Source organism: Camelus dromedarius, chromosome X (genome assembly GCF_036321535.1).
Source record: "Camelus dromedarius isolate mCamDro1 chromosome X, mCamDro1.pat, whole genome shotgun sequence".
Taxonomy (NCBI): Eukaryota; Metazoa; Chordata; class Mammalia; order Artiodactyla; family Camelidae; genus Camelus; species Camelus dromedarius.
In genome coordinates, this window is record NC_087472.1 from 72,788,818 (window position 1) to 72,805,911 (window position 17,094).

The 17,094-nt window shown below is 38.9% G+C and overlaps 1 protein-coding gene and 1 pseudogene across 1 annotated transcript in view; both read right to left on the reverse strand.

Annotated features, from left to right (window-relative positions):
- Positions 1-4,972: 4,972 nt before the first annotated feature.
- Positions 4,973-17,094, reverse strand: part of KLF8 (KLF transcription factor 8) — a 256,752-nt gene continuing 244,630 nt past the window's right edge. Inside the window, exon 6 of the mRNA XM_064483105.1 lies at positions 4,973-5,019. Coding sequence (XP_064339175.1) covers positions 4,991-5,019 — 29 coding nt within the window. The 3' untranslated portion in view covers positions 4,973-4,990. The remainder of the gene's footprint in view (positions 5,020-17,094) is intronic.
- Positions 10,713-12,010, reverse strand: LOC116151005 (keratin, type I cytoskeletal 18-like; annotated as a pseudogene).

Genomic DNA, 17,094 nt, shown 5'->3' on the forward strand with positions numbered 1-17,094 from the left:
TTTGTTTGCTTTAGACTGCAGTCATGTAGTATCAAACACATCCTAAAAAGAATGAAGAAAAATAAAAAAGAGCGCACAAATCTACATTTTCTAGCTCCCCTCTCCTAACTTTAATGATTCTGATATCCACCCCCCCCTTTTTTTTACGTCTTCATGTTCTCTTGCAGCTCATTGTAGTTATCACATTTCCAATTATGGTTTTCTTATTTCTATAGCTTCCTGCTTCTTTTCTATTTAGAGTACACCTCTCAACATTTCTTTTAGTATTGGTTTAGTATTGTTGAATCCTCTTAGTTTTTGCTTGTGTGTGAAATTCTTTCTCTCTCCTACTCTAAAAGATAGTCTTGCTGTATAGAGTATCCTAAGTTGCAGTTTTTGCTCATTCGGGACTTTGAATATATCTTGCCACTTCCTTCTGGCAGCATTGTTTGTGTAGAGAAATGAGCTGAAAGCCTTATGGGAGTTCCCTTTTAACTAACTCTTTGTTTTTCTCTTGCTATATTTGAATCATTTCTTTATCTTTGGCCATTTTAATTGCAATATGCCTCAGTGTAGGTCTGTTTGTGTTCTTCTTGTTTGGGATCCTCTGTTCTTCCTGTACTTGGATATCTATTTCCTTCTTTAGGTTTGAGAAGCTTTCAGGCATGATTTCTTCAAATACCTTTTCAATCCCCTTTTCTCTTTCTTTCCCTCTAGGACCTCTTTTATGCATAAGTTATCATACTTTATATTATCCTATAGATCCCTTATATTGCTTTCATTGATTTTTACTTGCTTTTCTGTCTGCTATTCTGATTGGCTGGCTTCTGTTATCTTGTCTTCTAAGTCCCTTATTCATTTCTCTGCATTATCTAGTCTGTTTTTGACTGCCTTTAGCCTAGCTTTTATCTCAGCTATAGAGTTTTATGTTTTTAATTGGTTCCTCTTTATATTTTCTATTTCTTTTTTGTAATATTCTTCATGTTTATTCATAATCTCTCCTACTTCCTTCAGTGCTTTTATCACCCCATTTTTGAAGCCATAATGTAGTAGGCTATCAGGATCTCATTGTTCATTCTTTCAAGGTACTTTTCTTGTTCTTTTAATTGGGGTGGTTCTGCTTCTTCATTTTACTTATATTTGTCTGGCTCTATGGATTTAAGAGTATCACTCATCTACTGTGGTATTGAATTTTTTTTTAAAAATAAAGTAGGAGCATTCCTGTGTAGACTGTGTACATCTAATAGTTTTGTGAGATAGCTTTTCTTAGTATGGAAAGTTGTCTTGTCTTTCTTCTATGTGTGTTGACTGTTATCCTTTTGAGTGGGGGTGTGGTTGGTGTTGTGATAATCAGAGCTTGCCCTGATTGTTGTTGTTGCATGGGGCCTCATTTTTCTATTCTGTGGTTTTTACACCCTTGACAGAGGCTGGATCTGCTCCCCTGTTGCTCGAATAGAGGCTTCTAGACCCATTTGTGAGCTGTGGTGTGTGGTAGGTAGAGTTGGAGAACTTCATCATGGAAGAAGAATCACTAAGTATACCTCTGCAGCAGTTGTCCCCTGGGAAGTGCCCTTTGTAGTGTTGTCTGTCACTTGCTATGCAGACTTATAAAGTTATTTTTGTTGATGCTGACTTTGTTCTTGCCTTAGCTGTAGTAATGTCAGCCACCCACTCTGTTGTCCCCCAGTTTCTGGCACCCTGGAACCACCTGTGCAGATCCACCAGTGTCAGGTGCTAGGACCCGCTATAGTGAGTGTGTAGTCACACATCTGCATCTGTGGTGTACCATAGTGCCATCACAGACCCCAGCCCCACCTCTATGTACAGTACAGTATGCCCACCTGTTGTAAATACCTGTACTCATTCCTGCTGTGTGCTAGAACTCCACTCACTGCCTGTTCATCCTAGACGTGCAGGTATACAGAGGTACCAGCACTGCAAATCCACCCTCTCTGCCTCGGGCAGTATGTAAATCTGATTCCTGCTTGTGTAGTTGCAGCGTCCCTGGGTTGGATTCAGCTTTTAGCCCTGCCTCCATGCAGTAGTGATGGCTATGACCCAGCCCCACTTCTCTTCTCATGAGAACACAATAATGGAACCACATGGAGATGACAGCTATAGTGTGGCTGTGTTATGCTCCTCCCCATGTACACAAGCAGTGGTGCTTTTTTATGGGTGTACCAGTCTGTTCTGTTCCACATACACCCCAAGCCAGAGCTCACACTACTCTCCCATCTCCTATGGTTGCTTCTATGCAGTGGGCCCAAACCATCTCCCCAGGCTCATCACCCATTCTCAGTAGCCAGCCCCTCCCAGCTTGTGTCTAGGGCTGGGGCTCACAGGGATCCTACGTGTCAGTTTTTCTTATTTCTGTTTGCCAAGTGGCTGCCACTTTCTCCTCCAAGCCTTGGAAGATCTGCTTCTTTGCCTGCTGCTCCCTGGCTGGAAAAACTGTTGCCCCCTGTGAAGACACTTTCTTCCTTTGCTGCTCCCTCCTCACAAGACTGGTTCCACACCAATATTTTTTCTTTTTGTTTTTTTCCCATTTTTTCTCCTATCCATTTTTGTGAGGAATATTCCTGTATTTTGAGGACAGAAACAATCTTCCAAAGTTCAGTTGAGGTTCTGTGCAATTCAGTGGGTCTGTAGATGCAGTCCTTGGTGTATTTGTGAGTGAGGGTGAGCTGTGAGTCCCTCTACTCTGCCATGTTGGCACTCATCCCCCAGTGTATTATGTTATAAATATTAAGAAAACTAAAATGTGGAATGATTTTAAGCTATTGAGGGAATATGATAAAAGAGAATTCATCTAACTTTGAAAATGACAAAATTCTATTTTAAGTTGTGATATTGGTACCATAGATACAGAAATGTAATTTCTGTGGACAATATTTACTTAGTCTTATAATGTCATCCAAAATCATCAAAAATATTTTCCAATTGTGAGAAGAAATGGGCATGGAGGCTATTATTTTTCATCATAAGTCTTGCTATACTATTTGACTCCAAAAATGTGCAAGTATTACTTTGTCTTATGTGTATTTGATTTTTAAAACTTTAGCAATTTTAAAATATACAATAAAGTATTGTTAACTTTAGTCACCATGATGTACCTTATATCCCTGGGATTTATTTGTCTTAACAAATGGAAATTTGTATCTTTTGACCACCTTCACCCATTTCACTTTAACCCTGTCTCTGGCAATCACTGATATGTTCTTTCTACTCATGAGCTCATTTTTTAAAGAGTCTACATATAAGTGATATTATATGATTTGTGTCTTTCTCTGTCTGACTTATTTCACTTAGCATAATGCACTCAAGTTCCATCCATGTTATCACAAATCGCACGTACATACATACATACTAGTTTCTTTTTTCCATTCATCCATTGACCAACACTTAGGTTGTTTTCATGTCGTGGCTATCATAAATAATGTTACAGTGAACAATGGGGTGCAGATACATTTTCAAGGCTGTGATTCATTTTCTTCAGATAAATATCCAGAAGTGAAATTGCTGGATCATACAAGTCTATTTTCAGTTTTTTGAGGAAACTTTATAATATCTTCTATAGTAGCTATATCAGCTTACATTCCTTCCACAGTTCACAAGGATTCCCTTTTCTCCACATCCTCATCAGCATTTGTTATTTCTTGTCTTTTTAGGAATAGTCATTCTGACAGGTGTGAAGTAATATCTCATGTTTTTGATTTACATTTCCATAATGATTAATGATTTTGAATACCTTTTCATGTACCTGTTGTCCATTTGTATGTTTTCCTTGGAAAAATGTCTGACCACTTTAAAATTGGAATTTTTTTGCCATTGAGTTGTATGATATTTTTCTCTCAAGACCTAGCTCTTCTCTTTAAAGCCATGTCTGACTGCCTTACCAGCAATACCCTACACACCATTCTCCACTCTCCCAGTTACAATTGACCCTCAACTCTTTCCTGTTTTCATTGCCTCAACTTACACTGTTTAATCTAAGATAGAAGACATATGAAAAGTTAAATGCAGTAGGGAAGGACTTCTACTTCCAGTATAGCAAAGTAGATTATGTACTTTTTTTCTATTTTACCTAAGTACATCTAAATATCTGGACATGATGTATAAAAGAAACACAGAAACACTCTGAAGGGTAGAGAGAATAAAGCAGAACAGTTGGAGACCTTGGGACCTGAGGAAAGACTTGGTGATTAATTTCACCAAGATTCTTTTGGCCTCATATTTCTCAGTTTTGATGCTAGAGAAGTTGCAACCTAGAAACACCAATGAACACAAAGAAAAAACAAATACCTCAACAAAAGTCTTCTCTCTGCCAAAGGACCAAGAAGAGGGTAGCCTAGCAATCAGAAAACTTTTAGACCATGTGGTCCACTACAGCTAAACACCACAGAAAATTATGTGACCCCATCTGCATGTCCATCAGCAAAGGTAGAGAAGGATACCTAGAGTTTGGGCTTCATTTTCACTTGTAGTAAAAGTGCCCCTCCCAGTGAGGAACCTGGGACTTTCACCAAATTCTAGTGGTAACAAGTCCCCTTTAACATGATGTCATCAGAGGTCACCTGGAGAACAGAAATGAAGCAACTATTTTCATTCCACCAGGGTGGTGCTAGTAGAAGCCTAGTAGGGAAATCTGACCTCCACCCACACCCCTGATAGTAACAAGCCACACTCCATTTATCCACACAAGCAAAATGTAAGAAGAGGCTTGCTAAAACTAGAAAACCAGAGCAAAATAAACTGAAATTAGCAAAAGAATGGAAATAATAATAAGAGGAAGTATCAATGAAATGAAAAACAGAAAAAAGAAAATTAATGAGAACCTTATTCTTCAAATAGATCTATAAAGTTGAGAAACTTCTAGAAAGAATGACAAATTAAAAAGGAAAAAAAGACACAAATTACCAATATTAAAAAGGAAATAGGCATAGGAAGAACTCAAACTTACCTCCTCCCATGGAGACAACAAATGTACACCTGCATATGGATCAATTCCCTCTCAAAAGATCCTGAGAAGTAGTTGAACTCCTGTCCAAAAGAAAAGACAAAGGAGACTATATTGAGGGGTCAATGAGGCAAAGAAATTCTCTAACCATAATCCCCAATCCCAGCATGGCAACACACAATAGAGGTAGATCTCTCCAGATGGGCAATTCTCCCAGAGGAGCAAGAGGTTGAGGCCCCACAAAGTACCCCAGCTCCTAGAATTTACATTGGAGAGAAAACCCCCCAAAATGGCTGACTTAGAAAACCAAAAATGTTGAAGCCCAAGGGTCCCAAAGTGCTATAGAAAACTAAGACTCCCCTTTTGAGTGGTTCACATGTGGTCTTATTTTCTCTGGGGCTCAGCAAAATAACAAGTTTGAAAAGCACCTAGACTGTGTGTGAAGGAGGGTCATTTGCAAATCTAAAAGCTTTGGCTGGAAGGGAAGGGGATGATGGAATCACTCTCTAGAGAAGGATGCACTGGAAGACACTATTGTTGCACTCCCCACCTAACCCACCAGGCAGGTGACATTGGACTGGGGGAGCAATCATGTCACCACCCCTTGGCACTACTGGAGCCAGAGAGCTCCAGTGGCTGCAGCAGTCTTCAACTTTCAGCTCTCCCCTACTCCCTGTCTGGGGCAGGTGGGCTCAAACATCATGGCATTCTCCTGTTCCCTAGCTGGAGTCTCCAAATTCAAGCAACTGTAACTACTCTGTCTGGAGCTGGCAAGAGTGAGGAATTGCAGCTCCAGCTCCCAGCCTAAAGCTGAAGTGGGAGCACAGACAATGCACTGTCACACTGAATTGCTGAAGCCTGTGGGCACATTCAATTAAGACATTTTCCCACTCTCCCCCTGAGGCAAGAGACCCACCTCTACACTCTCCAGCTACCATGCTAAAGCCACACAGGTGACACCACTTGATCATCTGGCCCTGTTGGCCAAGGGAGGCTGGCATTCCTGAGCTCCATGGGACTGTAACAATCAGAAAGACAGTTCTTCACAGGGCACACCCCAGAGGCACTGAACAGACTGCAGACTGAAACACAACCCTGTCTTCCTGTGAAAAAGGCATATTTACATAGTCTGTAGATTCAACATGAGGGAGAGGTTTCAGATTTCCCACACATCTAAGGTCTAAGGAGGTGGCAAAATAAATTTTCACATATTGAGATTTTGAGAAGTCATTCTGCCTTATATATGCGTTAACTTGAATTTTATGCTAATGAAAACAGCCTGTTTGTGGCCCATCAAACACACAATAATCATTAAAGAAAAGGGTGCATCAACCAGAAGTAAAGAATGTCCATGTTAAAATAAAGATTAAATGACTCCCTTTCTGGGATGCCAGTGCTGGTACTCCTTCAATAATGAGACTCCCTTCCAAGGTGCCAAGGCCATACTGACTTGCTGTATATGTGTTGATCTGTTTTTTGAAGACTTGAAGGACTGTATCCCTGACTTGCTTAATGTTCTTTGTTCTGACAAGATATAAAATTGTATTGAAAAATATGTTTCTTTGGAGCAATTCCTCAGAGTTACCTGAGAGACTGTCTTCTGGTCTATAATCTTCAGGTTGGCTCAAATAAAACTATTTTCTATTCCTATTATAGATTATTTATTGATTATTTTCATCAACAGAAGTAGTCACAGGGAAAGTAAGTAGAAAGACATAGTTATCCTTGTGCAGCTCCTTGGCCTCACTATGGTTCTATGAAACTCCCCAGAAAAGAGCTTATACATTCATCAGGGGCCCCAGTTTTTGCAATTGTCATGCAGAAGATACCTCCTGATCTCCTTATCTGGAGGCCAACAAGGATTACAGTTATAGCCCCACAGAACAGTATATATCTGCAAACTCTAAAAAATACTGTCTGGGGGTCTGACATCCAATCAGCTGAAAACTCAGTGCTAAATAAGATTTTTTACCCTTGGTACATAGACAGGCCTCAAAACACCCTTAACAACAGGAATTCATCAAGAATAAATCAGTCAGCACCCTGCACAGAGCTGGGTTGGGTAAGCATACTGAGCCTTACACTCCCTGCACAGCAGCCAGCCTGCAACTGTACATGTGAGCACCTTGAGTTCTACCTATCTCATTCAGAGACAGAGCCATAATCAGGACTGACAAGTGGCTTGATTCCTACCCTCTCTGCACAGTGGCCAAGTGGCAAAAGGGGTAGGTGAGTGCTCTTAGCCCCATTCTCCCTGTGCAGCAGCCACAACCCTATCACAGTGAGTGAGCACATGCAGCTCACATGAGGGATGCTCATAGAATATCTGGCTCTGGTGACCGGGGTGGGGGGGAATCATGCTTCTAGACCACACAGAACAGTTCCTACACAAGAACACTGCAAGACTGAAGGAGATAGTTGTTTTGTTTGATACATACAAACACAGAGAGACAGGCAAAATGAGGAGGTGGAGGAATATATTCCAAACCAAAGAACAAAGCAAATTCTAAGAAAAAGATTTTAATAAAATTGGGATGAGCAACCTACCTGATAAAGAGTTGAAAGTAATGATCATAAAGATAGTCACCAGTCTTGGGAGAAGAATAGATGAACACAGTAAAAACTTTAACAGATATAGAAAATATAAGAAAACACCAAAGAAGTTATAAGTAAACTTAAAAATACAGTAGGGGGGTTCAACAGCAGAATAGTAGAAATAGAAGCATTAATCAGTAAGCTGAAAGACAAAGGAATGGAAAACACCCAGAGAGCAGCAAATTTTTTTCAAAAAGAACTAAAAGAAGTGAGGATACCTTAAAGGACTTCTGGGACAACATGAATTGGAATAACATTCATATTATAGGATCCCAAGAGGAGCATGGAAAGAGAAAGGGGTAGAAAAATTATTGAAGAAATAATGACTGAAAACTTTCCTAATCAGGGGAAAGAGACACCAAGGTTCAGGAAGCCCAGAAAATTACAATAAGATGAACCCAAAGAGAAACATGCCAAGATACATTATAATTAAAACGGCAAAAGTTAAGAATGAAGAAAAAGTCTTAAAAGCAGCAAGAGAAAAATAACTTATTATATACAAGAAAAAACTTATCAGGCTACCAGAAGTTTTTTCACCAGAAACTTTACAGGACATAATTGACATATTGAAAGTGATGGAAGAAAAAAAAAATCATCCAACAGAGAATTCTCTGGCTGGCAAAGTTTTTATTCAGAACTGAAAAAATTGAGTTTTATAGATAAGCAAAAGCTAAAGGAGTTTATTACCACCAAACTGGCCTTACAAAAAGTGTTACAGACTTCTCTAAGCTCAAAATAAAAACACTAATCAATAATGAGAAAACATTCAAAAGTAAATATTTCATCAGAAAAGATAAATAAACAATAAAGGTAGTGGATCAATCACTTATAAAGCAAGTGCAAAATGTAAGAGATAAAATTAGTAAATGATTAAAACTATAATAATTAGTTACAAAATTAGTCAAGAGTTACAAAAATACAAAATGTATCATCAAAAATATAAAATGTGGGGGGGGGAATAAAAATATAAAGCTTTAGGATGTTTTCAAAATTAAAGTACTAAAAGTTTAAAAGAGACTGTTATATACATAGGATGGTATATGTAAACCTCATAGTAACCACAAACTAAAAACATAGTACATACAAAAAAAAAAAAGAAAGAAAGAAAGAAAGAAATCTAAACATAAGACCAAAGAAAAAATTAAAACACAAGGAAAGGGAGAAAGAGATGAAAATCAGAGAGAAATTACAAAAGTAGCCAGGAAACAACAAAATGACAATAAGTATATATCTATCAATAATTACTTTAAATGTAAATGGACTAAACTCTCCTATTAAAAGACATAGGTGGGTGAATGAATATTAAAAAAAAAATCCTTCTATATGCTGCTTGAAAGAGACTCCCTTTAATTCTAAAGATGCTCACAGACTGAAAGTTAAGGGATGGAAAAAGTTATACCATGCAAATGGAAATAAAAAAAAAAGTTGGGGTAGCAATAATTACACCAGACAAAAATAGACTTTAAACAAAATTTCTGGTCAAGATGGCAGAGTGATAGAACAAGTGGCTCATCTTTCTTCATGACTACAATGAAACCACAAGTGAATGCTAAACAACCATCAAAAAAAAAAAAAACAAAAACCTGGAACCTAGCAAAAAGATCTACTGCAACTGGAAACATAAAGAGGGAACCACAGCAGGACAGTAGGAGGGGCATACTCATGATATAATTGGGCCCCACAGCCCCCAGTTGAGTGACCCACAAGCTGAGGAATAGTTAAGTCATAGAGGCCTTCCCTCAGTAGTGAGATTTATAAGCCCCAAGTCAGGCTACCAAGACCAAGGTTCTGGCATTAGGAGGTGAAGGAGACGCCAGGATATCTGGTTATGAAGGCCAGAGGGGCTTGGCTCCAGGAGCTCCACAGAACTTGGGGAAATGGAGACATCATTTACCTGGGAAGCATACATGGAACCTAGCATGCACCAGGTCCAAGGGCAGAGGCAATGATTTCATAGGAACCTGGGCCAGGCCAGCCTTCTGGCTTTGGAGGGTCTCCTGGGGAGGTAGGGGACAGCTGTGGCTCACCCAGGAGACATAAAATCTTGTGGGAGACATTCTGGGAGTGTTCATCTACATGAGCTTTCCTGGAGGCTGACATCTTGATTGGATCATTAGCACCAAACCTAGCCCCACCCAACAGCTTGTAGGGAAGCCTCAGGCCAAACAACATACTGAGTGGGAACACAGCAGAATTATTTTTTTTAAACATTTTTTATTGATTTATAGTCATTTTACAATGTTGTATCAAATTCCAGTGTAGGGCACAATTTTTCAGTTATACATGAACATATATGTATTCATTGTCACATTTTTTTCTATGTGGGCTACCATAAGATCTTGTATGTATTTCCCTGTGCTATACAGTATAATCTTGTTTATCTATTCTACAATTTTGAAATCCCAGTCTATCCCTTCCCACCTTCTGCCGCCTTGGCAACCACAAGTTTGTAGTCTATGTCTATGAGTCTATTTCTCTTTTGTATTTATGCTTATTTGTGTTTCTTTTTTTTTTATATTCCACATATGAGCGATCGCATATGGTATTTTTCTTTCTCTTTCTGGCTTACTTCACTTAGAATGACATTCTCCAGGAACATCCATGTTGCAAATGGTGTTATGTTGTTGGTTTTTAAGGCTGAGTAGTATTCCATTGTATAAATATACCACCACTTCTTTATCCAGTCATCCGTTGATGGACATTTAGGCTGTCTCCATGTCTTGGCTATTGTAAATAGTGCTGCTATGAACATTGGGGTGCAGGTGTCATTCTGAAGTAGAGTTCCTTCTGGATCTGTGCCCAGGAGCAGGATTCCTGGGTCATATGGTAAGTCTATTCCTAGTCTTTTGAGGAATCTCCATACTGTTTTCCACAGTGGCTGCACCAAACTGCATTCCCACCAGCAGTGTAGGAGGGTTCCCCTTTCTCCAAAGCGTCTCCAGCATTTGTCATTTGTGGATTTTTGAATGATGGCCATTCTGGCTGGTGTGAGGTGATACCTCATTGTAGTTTTGATTTGCATTTCTCTGATAATCAGCAATATTGAGCATTTTTTGATGTGACTATTGATCATTTGTATGTCTTCCTTGGAGAATTGCTTGTTTACGTTTTTTTTTTTTTTGCAAGAACATCTGAACTTTTGTTGGCCTCTCACTCCCCAAAGGGCATCAATTCTGCCTTCTTAATGCTTCAGAACTTCAGAACTGCCATCCACAAGCCTGAGGGTGGTGGTCTTCTGGATGGTTTGCCTGGAGTTGCTGCTGTCCACGGCGTCACTAAGATTGAAGTCCTCCCCATCTTCCAGCAGGCGGCGGTAGATGTTGATCTCAGCCTCCAGCTTGACCTTGATGTTCAGCAGGGCCTCGTACTCCTGGTTCTGGCATTGCCTCTCTGCCCGGGTCGGGGCCAGCTCCGACTCCAGATATAGTAGAAACCCTTTGAGCTGCTCCATCTGCATGGCGTAGCGGGCCTCCACCTCCTTCAGGCTAGTCTCCAAGCTGGCCTTCAGGTTTCTCATGGATTCCAGGTCAATCTCCAGGGACTGCACATTCCGTCTCAGCTCTGTGAGGGTCTCAGCAGTTCCTATCTCAGCAGTCTGCGAGGTGACCACTGTGGTGCTCTCCTCAATCTGATGGGACCAGTACTTGTCCAGCTCCTCTCGATTCTTCCGAGCTAGCTCGTCATACTGAGCCCAGATGTCTGCCATGATCTTGCTCAGGTCCTGAGACTTGGGGGCATCCAACTCCACAGTCAGCCCAGAATTGGTATTCTGGTTTTGTAGACCCTTTACTTCCTCCTCATGATTCTTCTTCATAAAGAGCAGCTCCTCTTTGAGAGCCTTGATCTCTGTCTCCAGCTGCAGGTGAATGACATTGGTGTCATCAATGACTTTGTGGAGCCCATGGATGTCACTCTCCACAGACTGGAGCATAGCCAGCTCTGTCTCATACTTGACTCTGAAGTCATCAGCAGCGAGACGGGCATTGTCAATCTGCAGAACGATGCGGGCATTGTCCACAGAATTTGCAAAGATCTGAGCCCTCAGATTCTCAATGGTCTTCAAGTAATGCCTCCAGTCTCGGACCTGGGGTCCTTTCTTCTCCAGGTGTTTCTGAATTTTGATCTCCAGTCTCCGATTGTCAGCCTACAGTCTCCTCACCTTCTCCAGATAGGAGGTCAGGCAGTCATTCGGTCTTGAATGGTCTCCTTCTCTCCCTGGATGCCCCCTACGCCCACCCCACACCCGACCATCTGCATGCCCAGGTTCACGGAACCCCAGTCGCCCCATACGCTGGTGGAGAGGGACACGAAGATCCGAGATCTAGAGCCCCCGTCGCCTGCAGAGACACTGGCCGCGCTGCTGACTGGTCGTGGCGCAGGTAGCACGACTACACGGAGCCGGTGGACCGGTAGTTGAAGAAGCTGGACTGGGTGCTGAAGCTCATGGTGTCTGTTTCACGAGGAAAGCGGGAGGCCAGGACTCAGATGCTGGGCTGTGGGCTTGTTTATGTCTTTTGCCCATTTTTCGATTGGGTTGTTTGGTTGTTTCTTATTAAGTAGTATGAGCTGCTTATATATTCTGGAGATCAAGCCTTTGTTGGTTTCATTTGCAAAGATTTTCTCCCATTCCGTAGATTGTCGTTTTGTTTTACTTCTGGTTTCCTTTGCTGTGCAGAAGCTTGTAAGTTTCACTAGGTCCCATTTGTTTATTTTTGCTTTTATTTCTATTGCTTGAGTAGACTGTTCTAGGAGAACATTTTTGAGATTTATGTCAGATAATGTTTTGCCTATATTTTCATCTAGGAAGTTTATTGTATCTTGTCTTATGTTTAAGTCTTTGATCTATTTTGAGTTTATTTTTGTGTATGGTGTAAGGGAGTGTTCTAGCTTCAAGCTTTACCTGCTGCTGTCCGGTTTTCCCAACAACATTTGCTGAAGAGACTGTCTTTATTCCATTGTATATTCTTGCCTCCTTTGTCAAAGTTTAGTTGACCAAAAGTTTGTGGGTTCATTTCTGGGCTCTCTATTCTGTTCCATTGGACTATATGTCAGTTTTTGTATCAATACCATGCTGTCTTGATGACTGTAGCTCTATAGTATTATGTGAAGTCTGGGAGAGTTATTCCTCCAGCCTCTTTCTTTCTCTTCAGTAATGCTTTGCCAATTCTATGTCTTTGATGGTTCCATATAAGTTTTATTGTGATTTGTTCTAGTTCTGTGAAATACGTCCTGGGTCATTTGATAAGGATTGCATTAAATCTGTAGATTGCCTTGGGCAGTGTGACCATTTTAGCAATATTCATTCTTCCAATCCAAGAGCATGGAATATCTTTCCATTTTTTAAAGTCTTCTTTAATTTCCTTCATCAATGGTTTATAGTTTTCTGTGTATAATTCTTTCACCTCCTTGGTTAGATTTATTCCCATATATTTTATTACTTTGGGTGCTATTTTAAAGGGGATTGTTTCTTTACTTTCTTCTTCTGTTGATTCATCCTTAGTGTAAAGAAATGCAACTGGTTGTTGAACGTTAATCTTGTAACCTGCTACCTTGCTGAATTCTTCAATCAGCTCTAGAAGCTTTTGTGTGGACCTTTTAGGGTTTTCTATATATAGTAACATGTTGTCGGCATATAGTGACACTTTTACCTCTTCTTTTCCAATTTGGATCCCTTTGATTTCTCTCTCTTGTCTGATTGCTGTGGCTAGGACTTCCAAGACTATGTTGAATTGGAGTGGTGATAGTGGGCATCCTTGTCTGGTCCCAGATTTTAGTGGGAAGATTTGAGTTTTTCAATGTTGAGTACTATGCTGGCTGTAGGTTTGTTGTATATAGCTTTTATTATGTTGAGATATGTTCCCTCTATACCCATTTTGGTGATAGTCTTTATCATAAATCTGTGTTGAATTGTATCAGGTGCTTTTTCTGCATCTATTGAGATGATCATGTGGTTTTTGTCCTTTCTGTTATTGATGTGATGTATTACATTGATTGTTTTGCATATGTTGAACCACCCTTGTGTCCCTGGTCTGAACCCAACTTGATCATGATGTATAATCTTTTTTATGTGTTGTTGGATTCTATTTGCTAATATTTTGGTAAGGATTTTGAGATCTATGTTCATCTGTGATATTGGCCTATAGTTATCTTTTCTGGCAGTCTTTGCCTGGTTTTGGTATCAGGGTGATGGTGGCTTCATAGGATGAGTTTGGGAGTATTCCCTCCTTTTCAATCTTCTGGAAGAGATTGAGAAGGACTGGTATGAGTTCTTCTTTGTATGTTTGGTAGAATTCCCCAGTGAAGCTGTCCGGTCCTGGGCTTTTATTTGTAGGGAGGTTTTTTTTATTGCTATTTCAATTTCATTTCTAGTGATCAGTTTGTTCAAGTGGTCAATTTCTTCCTGATTCAATTTTGGTGGACAGTATGTTTCCAGAAACTTGTCCATCTCCTCTAGGTTATCCAGTTTGTTTCCATATAGTTTTTCATAGTATTCTCATATGATAGTCTATATTTCTATTTTATTTGTTGTAATTTCTCCATTTTCCTTTCTTATTTTGCTAATTTGTGCTCTCTCTTTTTTCTTCTTTGTGAGTTTGGCCAGAGGTTTGTCAATTTTATTTACTTTTTCAAAAAACCAGCTTTTGGTTTGATTGATTCTTTTCTATTTTTTTTAATCTCTATTTTATTTATTTCCTCCCTAATCTTTATAATTTCCTTCCTTCTGCTGCCTTTTGGGGGTTTTTAGTCTTCTTTTTCTAGTTGTTTCAGCTGGTGGGTGAAATTGTTTATTTGAGATTGTTCTTCTTTTTTGAGGAAGACCTGTATCACTATAAATTCCCTCTTAGCACTGCCTTTGCTGTGTCCCATTAATTTTATGTGGTTGTACTTTCATTTTCATTTGTCTCAAGATATTTTTTAATTTCATTTGATTTCCTTATTGACCCATTGCTTTTTTAATAGCATATTGTTTAATCTCCATGCTTTCCTTTTTTTCTCCTTTGTTTCTCTGTTGTTGATTTCTAATTTGAAGGCATTGTGGTCAGTAAAGATGCTTGAGATAATTTCTATCTTCTTAAAATTGTTGAGGTTTCTTTTGTGCTGAAGTACAAGGTCAATCTTAGAAAATGTTCCATGTGCACTTGAAAAGAATGTATATCCTATTTTGGGGGGGTGTAATGCTTTGAAAATATCCACCAAATCTAATGTTTCTATTGTATTATTTACTTTCTCTGTTGCCTTATTTATTTTCTGTCTGGAAGATCTGTTTAATGATGTTAATGTGATGTTAAAATCTCCAACTACGATGTATTCTCATCAATATTCCCCTTTATCTCTGTTAGTATTTATTTTATGTATTTAGATCCTCCTATATTGGGTGCATATATATTAACGAGTGTAATATCCTCATCTTGTATCACTCCTTTAATCATTATAAAATGTCCATCTTTATCTTTCTTTATGGCCTTTGTTTTAAAGTCAGTTTTGTCTGAAATCAGTACTGCAACACCTGCTTTTTTGGCTTTTCCATTTGCATGGAATATCCTTTTCCATTTTTCACTCTTAATCTATATGTGTCCTTCTCCCTAAGGTGGGTCTGTTGTATGCAGCATATTGAAGGTTCTTGCTTTATTATCCAGTCTGCCACTCTATGTCTTTTGATTGGAGCATTTAGTCCATTAACATTTACAGTAATTAATGATAGATGTGTTTTTATTGCCAGTTTGAACTTATTTTTGCAGTTGATTTGGTATTTCCTCTTTGTTTCTTTCTTATTCCTATTGTGGTTTTATAATTTTCCTTTGTATTATCTTGGATTTTATTTAGTTTTTGTGACTCCCTTGTAAGTTTTTGGCATGTGGTTACCCTTTATTTTAAGTCTATTAATCCATTACTGTAACTGTTTGTATTAAACAGATCGTAATATAAGCTCAAACTCATCCTACTGAGAACAAAAATTTAAAAAAGAAAAAGAAAACCTCTATTTTCTTGCTTCCCTCTTCCACTCTTCGTGATTTAGATGTCTTCTTTTACAATTTCATGTTTATTCTATTTGTAATTCATGGTAGTTATCACCTTTCCAGTTATGAGTTTCTCATTTTTGTAGCATCCTGCTTTTCTATTTAGAGTAGACCTGTCAATATTTCTTTTAGCATGGGTTTAGTGTTGCTAAACTCTTTTAGTTTTTCCTTGTCTGTGAAATTCTTTATCTCTCCTCTTATTCTAAAGGATAACCTTGCTGGATAAAGTATCCTAGGATGCATCTTTTTTTCATTCAGGACTTTGTATCTATCTTGCCACTCCCTTCTGGCCTGTAGTGTTTGTGTAGAGAAATCAGCTGAGAGCCTTATGGGGGTTCCCTTGTAACTCATTCTTTGTTTTCTCTTGCTGCCTTTAAGATCATTTCTTTATCCTTGAATCTGGTCATCTTGATTATGATATGTCTTGGTGTGGGTCTGTTTGGGGTCTTCTTGTTTGGGATCCTCTGAACTTCCTGTACTTGGATATCTAATTCTTTCTTTAGGTTTGGGAAGTTTTCAGTCATAATTTTTCCAATACCTTTTCAATCCCCTTTAATCTTTCTTCCCCGTCTGGAACCCTTATTATGTGTAGATTGGCATGCTTTATATTATCCCTTAGGTACCTTTTATTTTTTTCTTTGGTTTATTATTTGCATTTCTCTCAGCTGTTTTGATTGGGTGCTTTCTGTTGTCCTGTCTTCTAGGTGACTTATTCATTCCTCTGCATTATCTAGCCTGCTTTGCACAGCCTTTATATCAGCTCTCATCTCAGCAAATGAGTTTACCAGTTCTACTTGGCTCTTCTTTATAGCTTCAGTTTCATTTTTGACATATTTCATGTCTCTAAACACTATCTCTTTTAGTTCCTTCAATATTTTTGTTCTTTCAGGAGATTTCTTTTGTTCTTTTAATTGGGAGTGATTCCTCTGCTTCTTCATCTTGCGCATATCTCTCTGGCACTGTGGCTTACAGAGTATCAGTTATCTATTTTGGTCCTTAAGGAGTTTATTCATTTATCTATCTGAAGCCTATGGACAAATAAAACAGTTTGTGGTGTCTTTGTCTTTTGAATAGGAGAATATACTGTCAGAGTTCAGCAGGTGCTCTGGTTGGCTGGGTGTGTCAGTGGATCTGAGTTTTGGTGTATTTGTAGGAGAGGGTGAGCTATGAGTGTCCTTCTACTGTGCCATTTTCAAAAGATTTGAGCATATATCTATTATGACACTTAAGACAGTACTGTGCAAAAATTTTCAACAACATATTAGAAAATTGAATACAAGATATAGAAAAGGGCATACACTATGATCAATTTGGACTCATCCCTGGGACACAAGGATGGTTCAACATATGCAAATAAATGTGGTACACCACGTAAACTAATGAAAGACAAAAATCACATAATCATCTCAATAGATGCAGAAAAAGCATTTGATAAAATTCAACATCCATTCATTAGATAACCTCTTACCACAGTGCATATAGAGGGAACATATATCAACATAATAAAAAGTATTTATGACAAATGCACAGCCTACATAATATTGG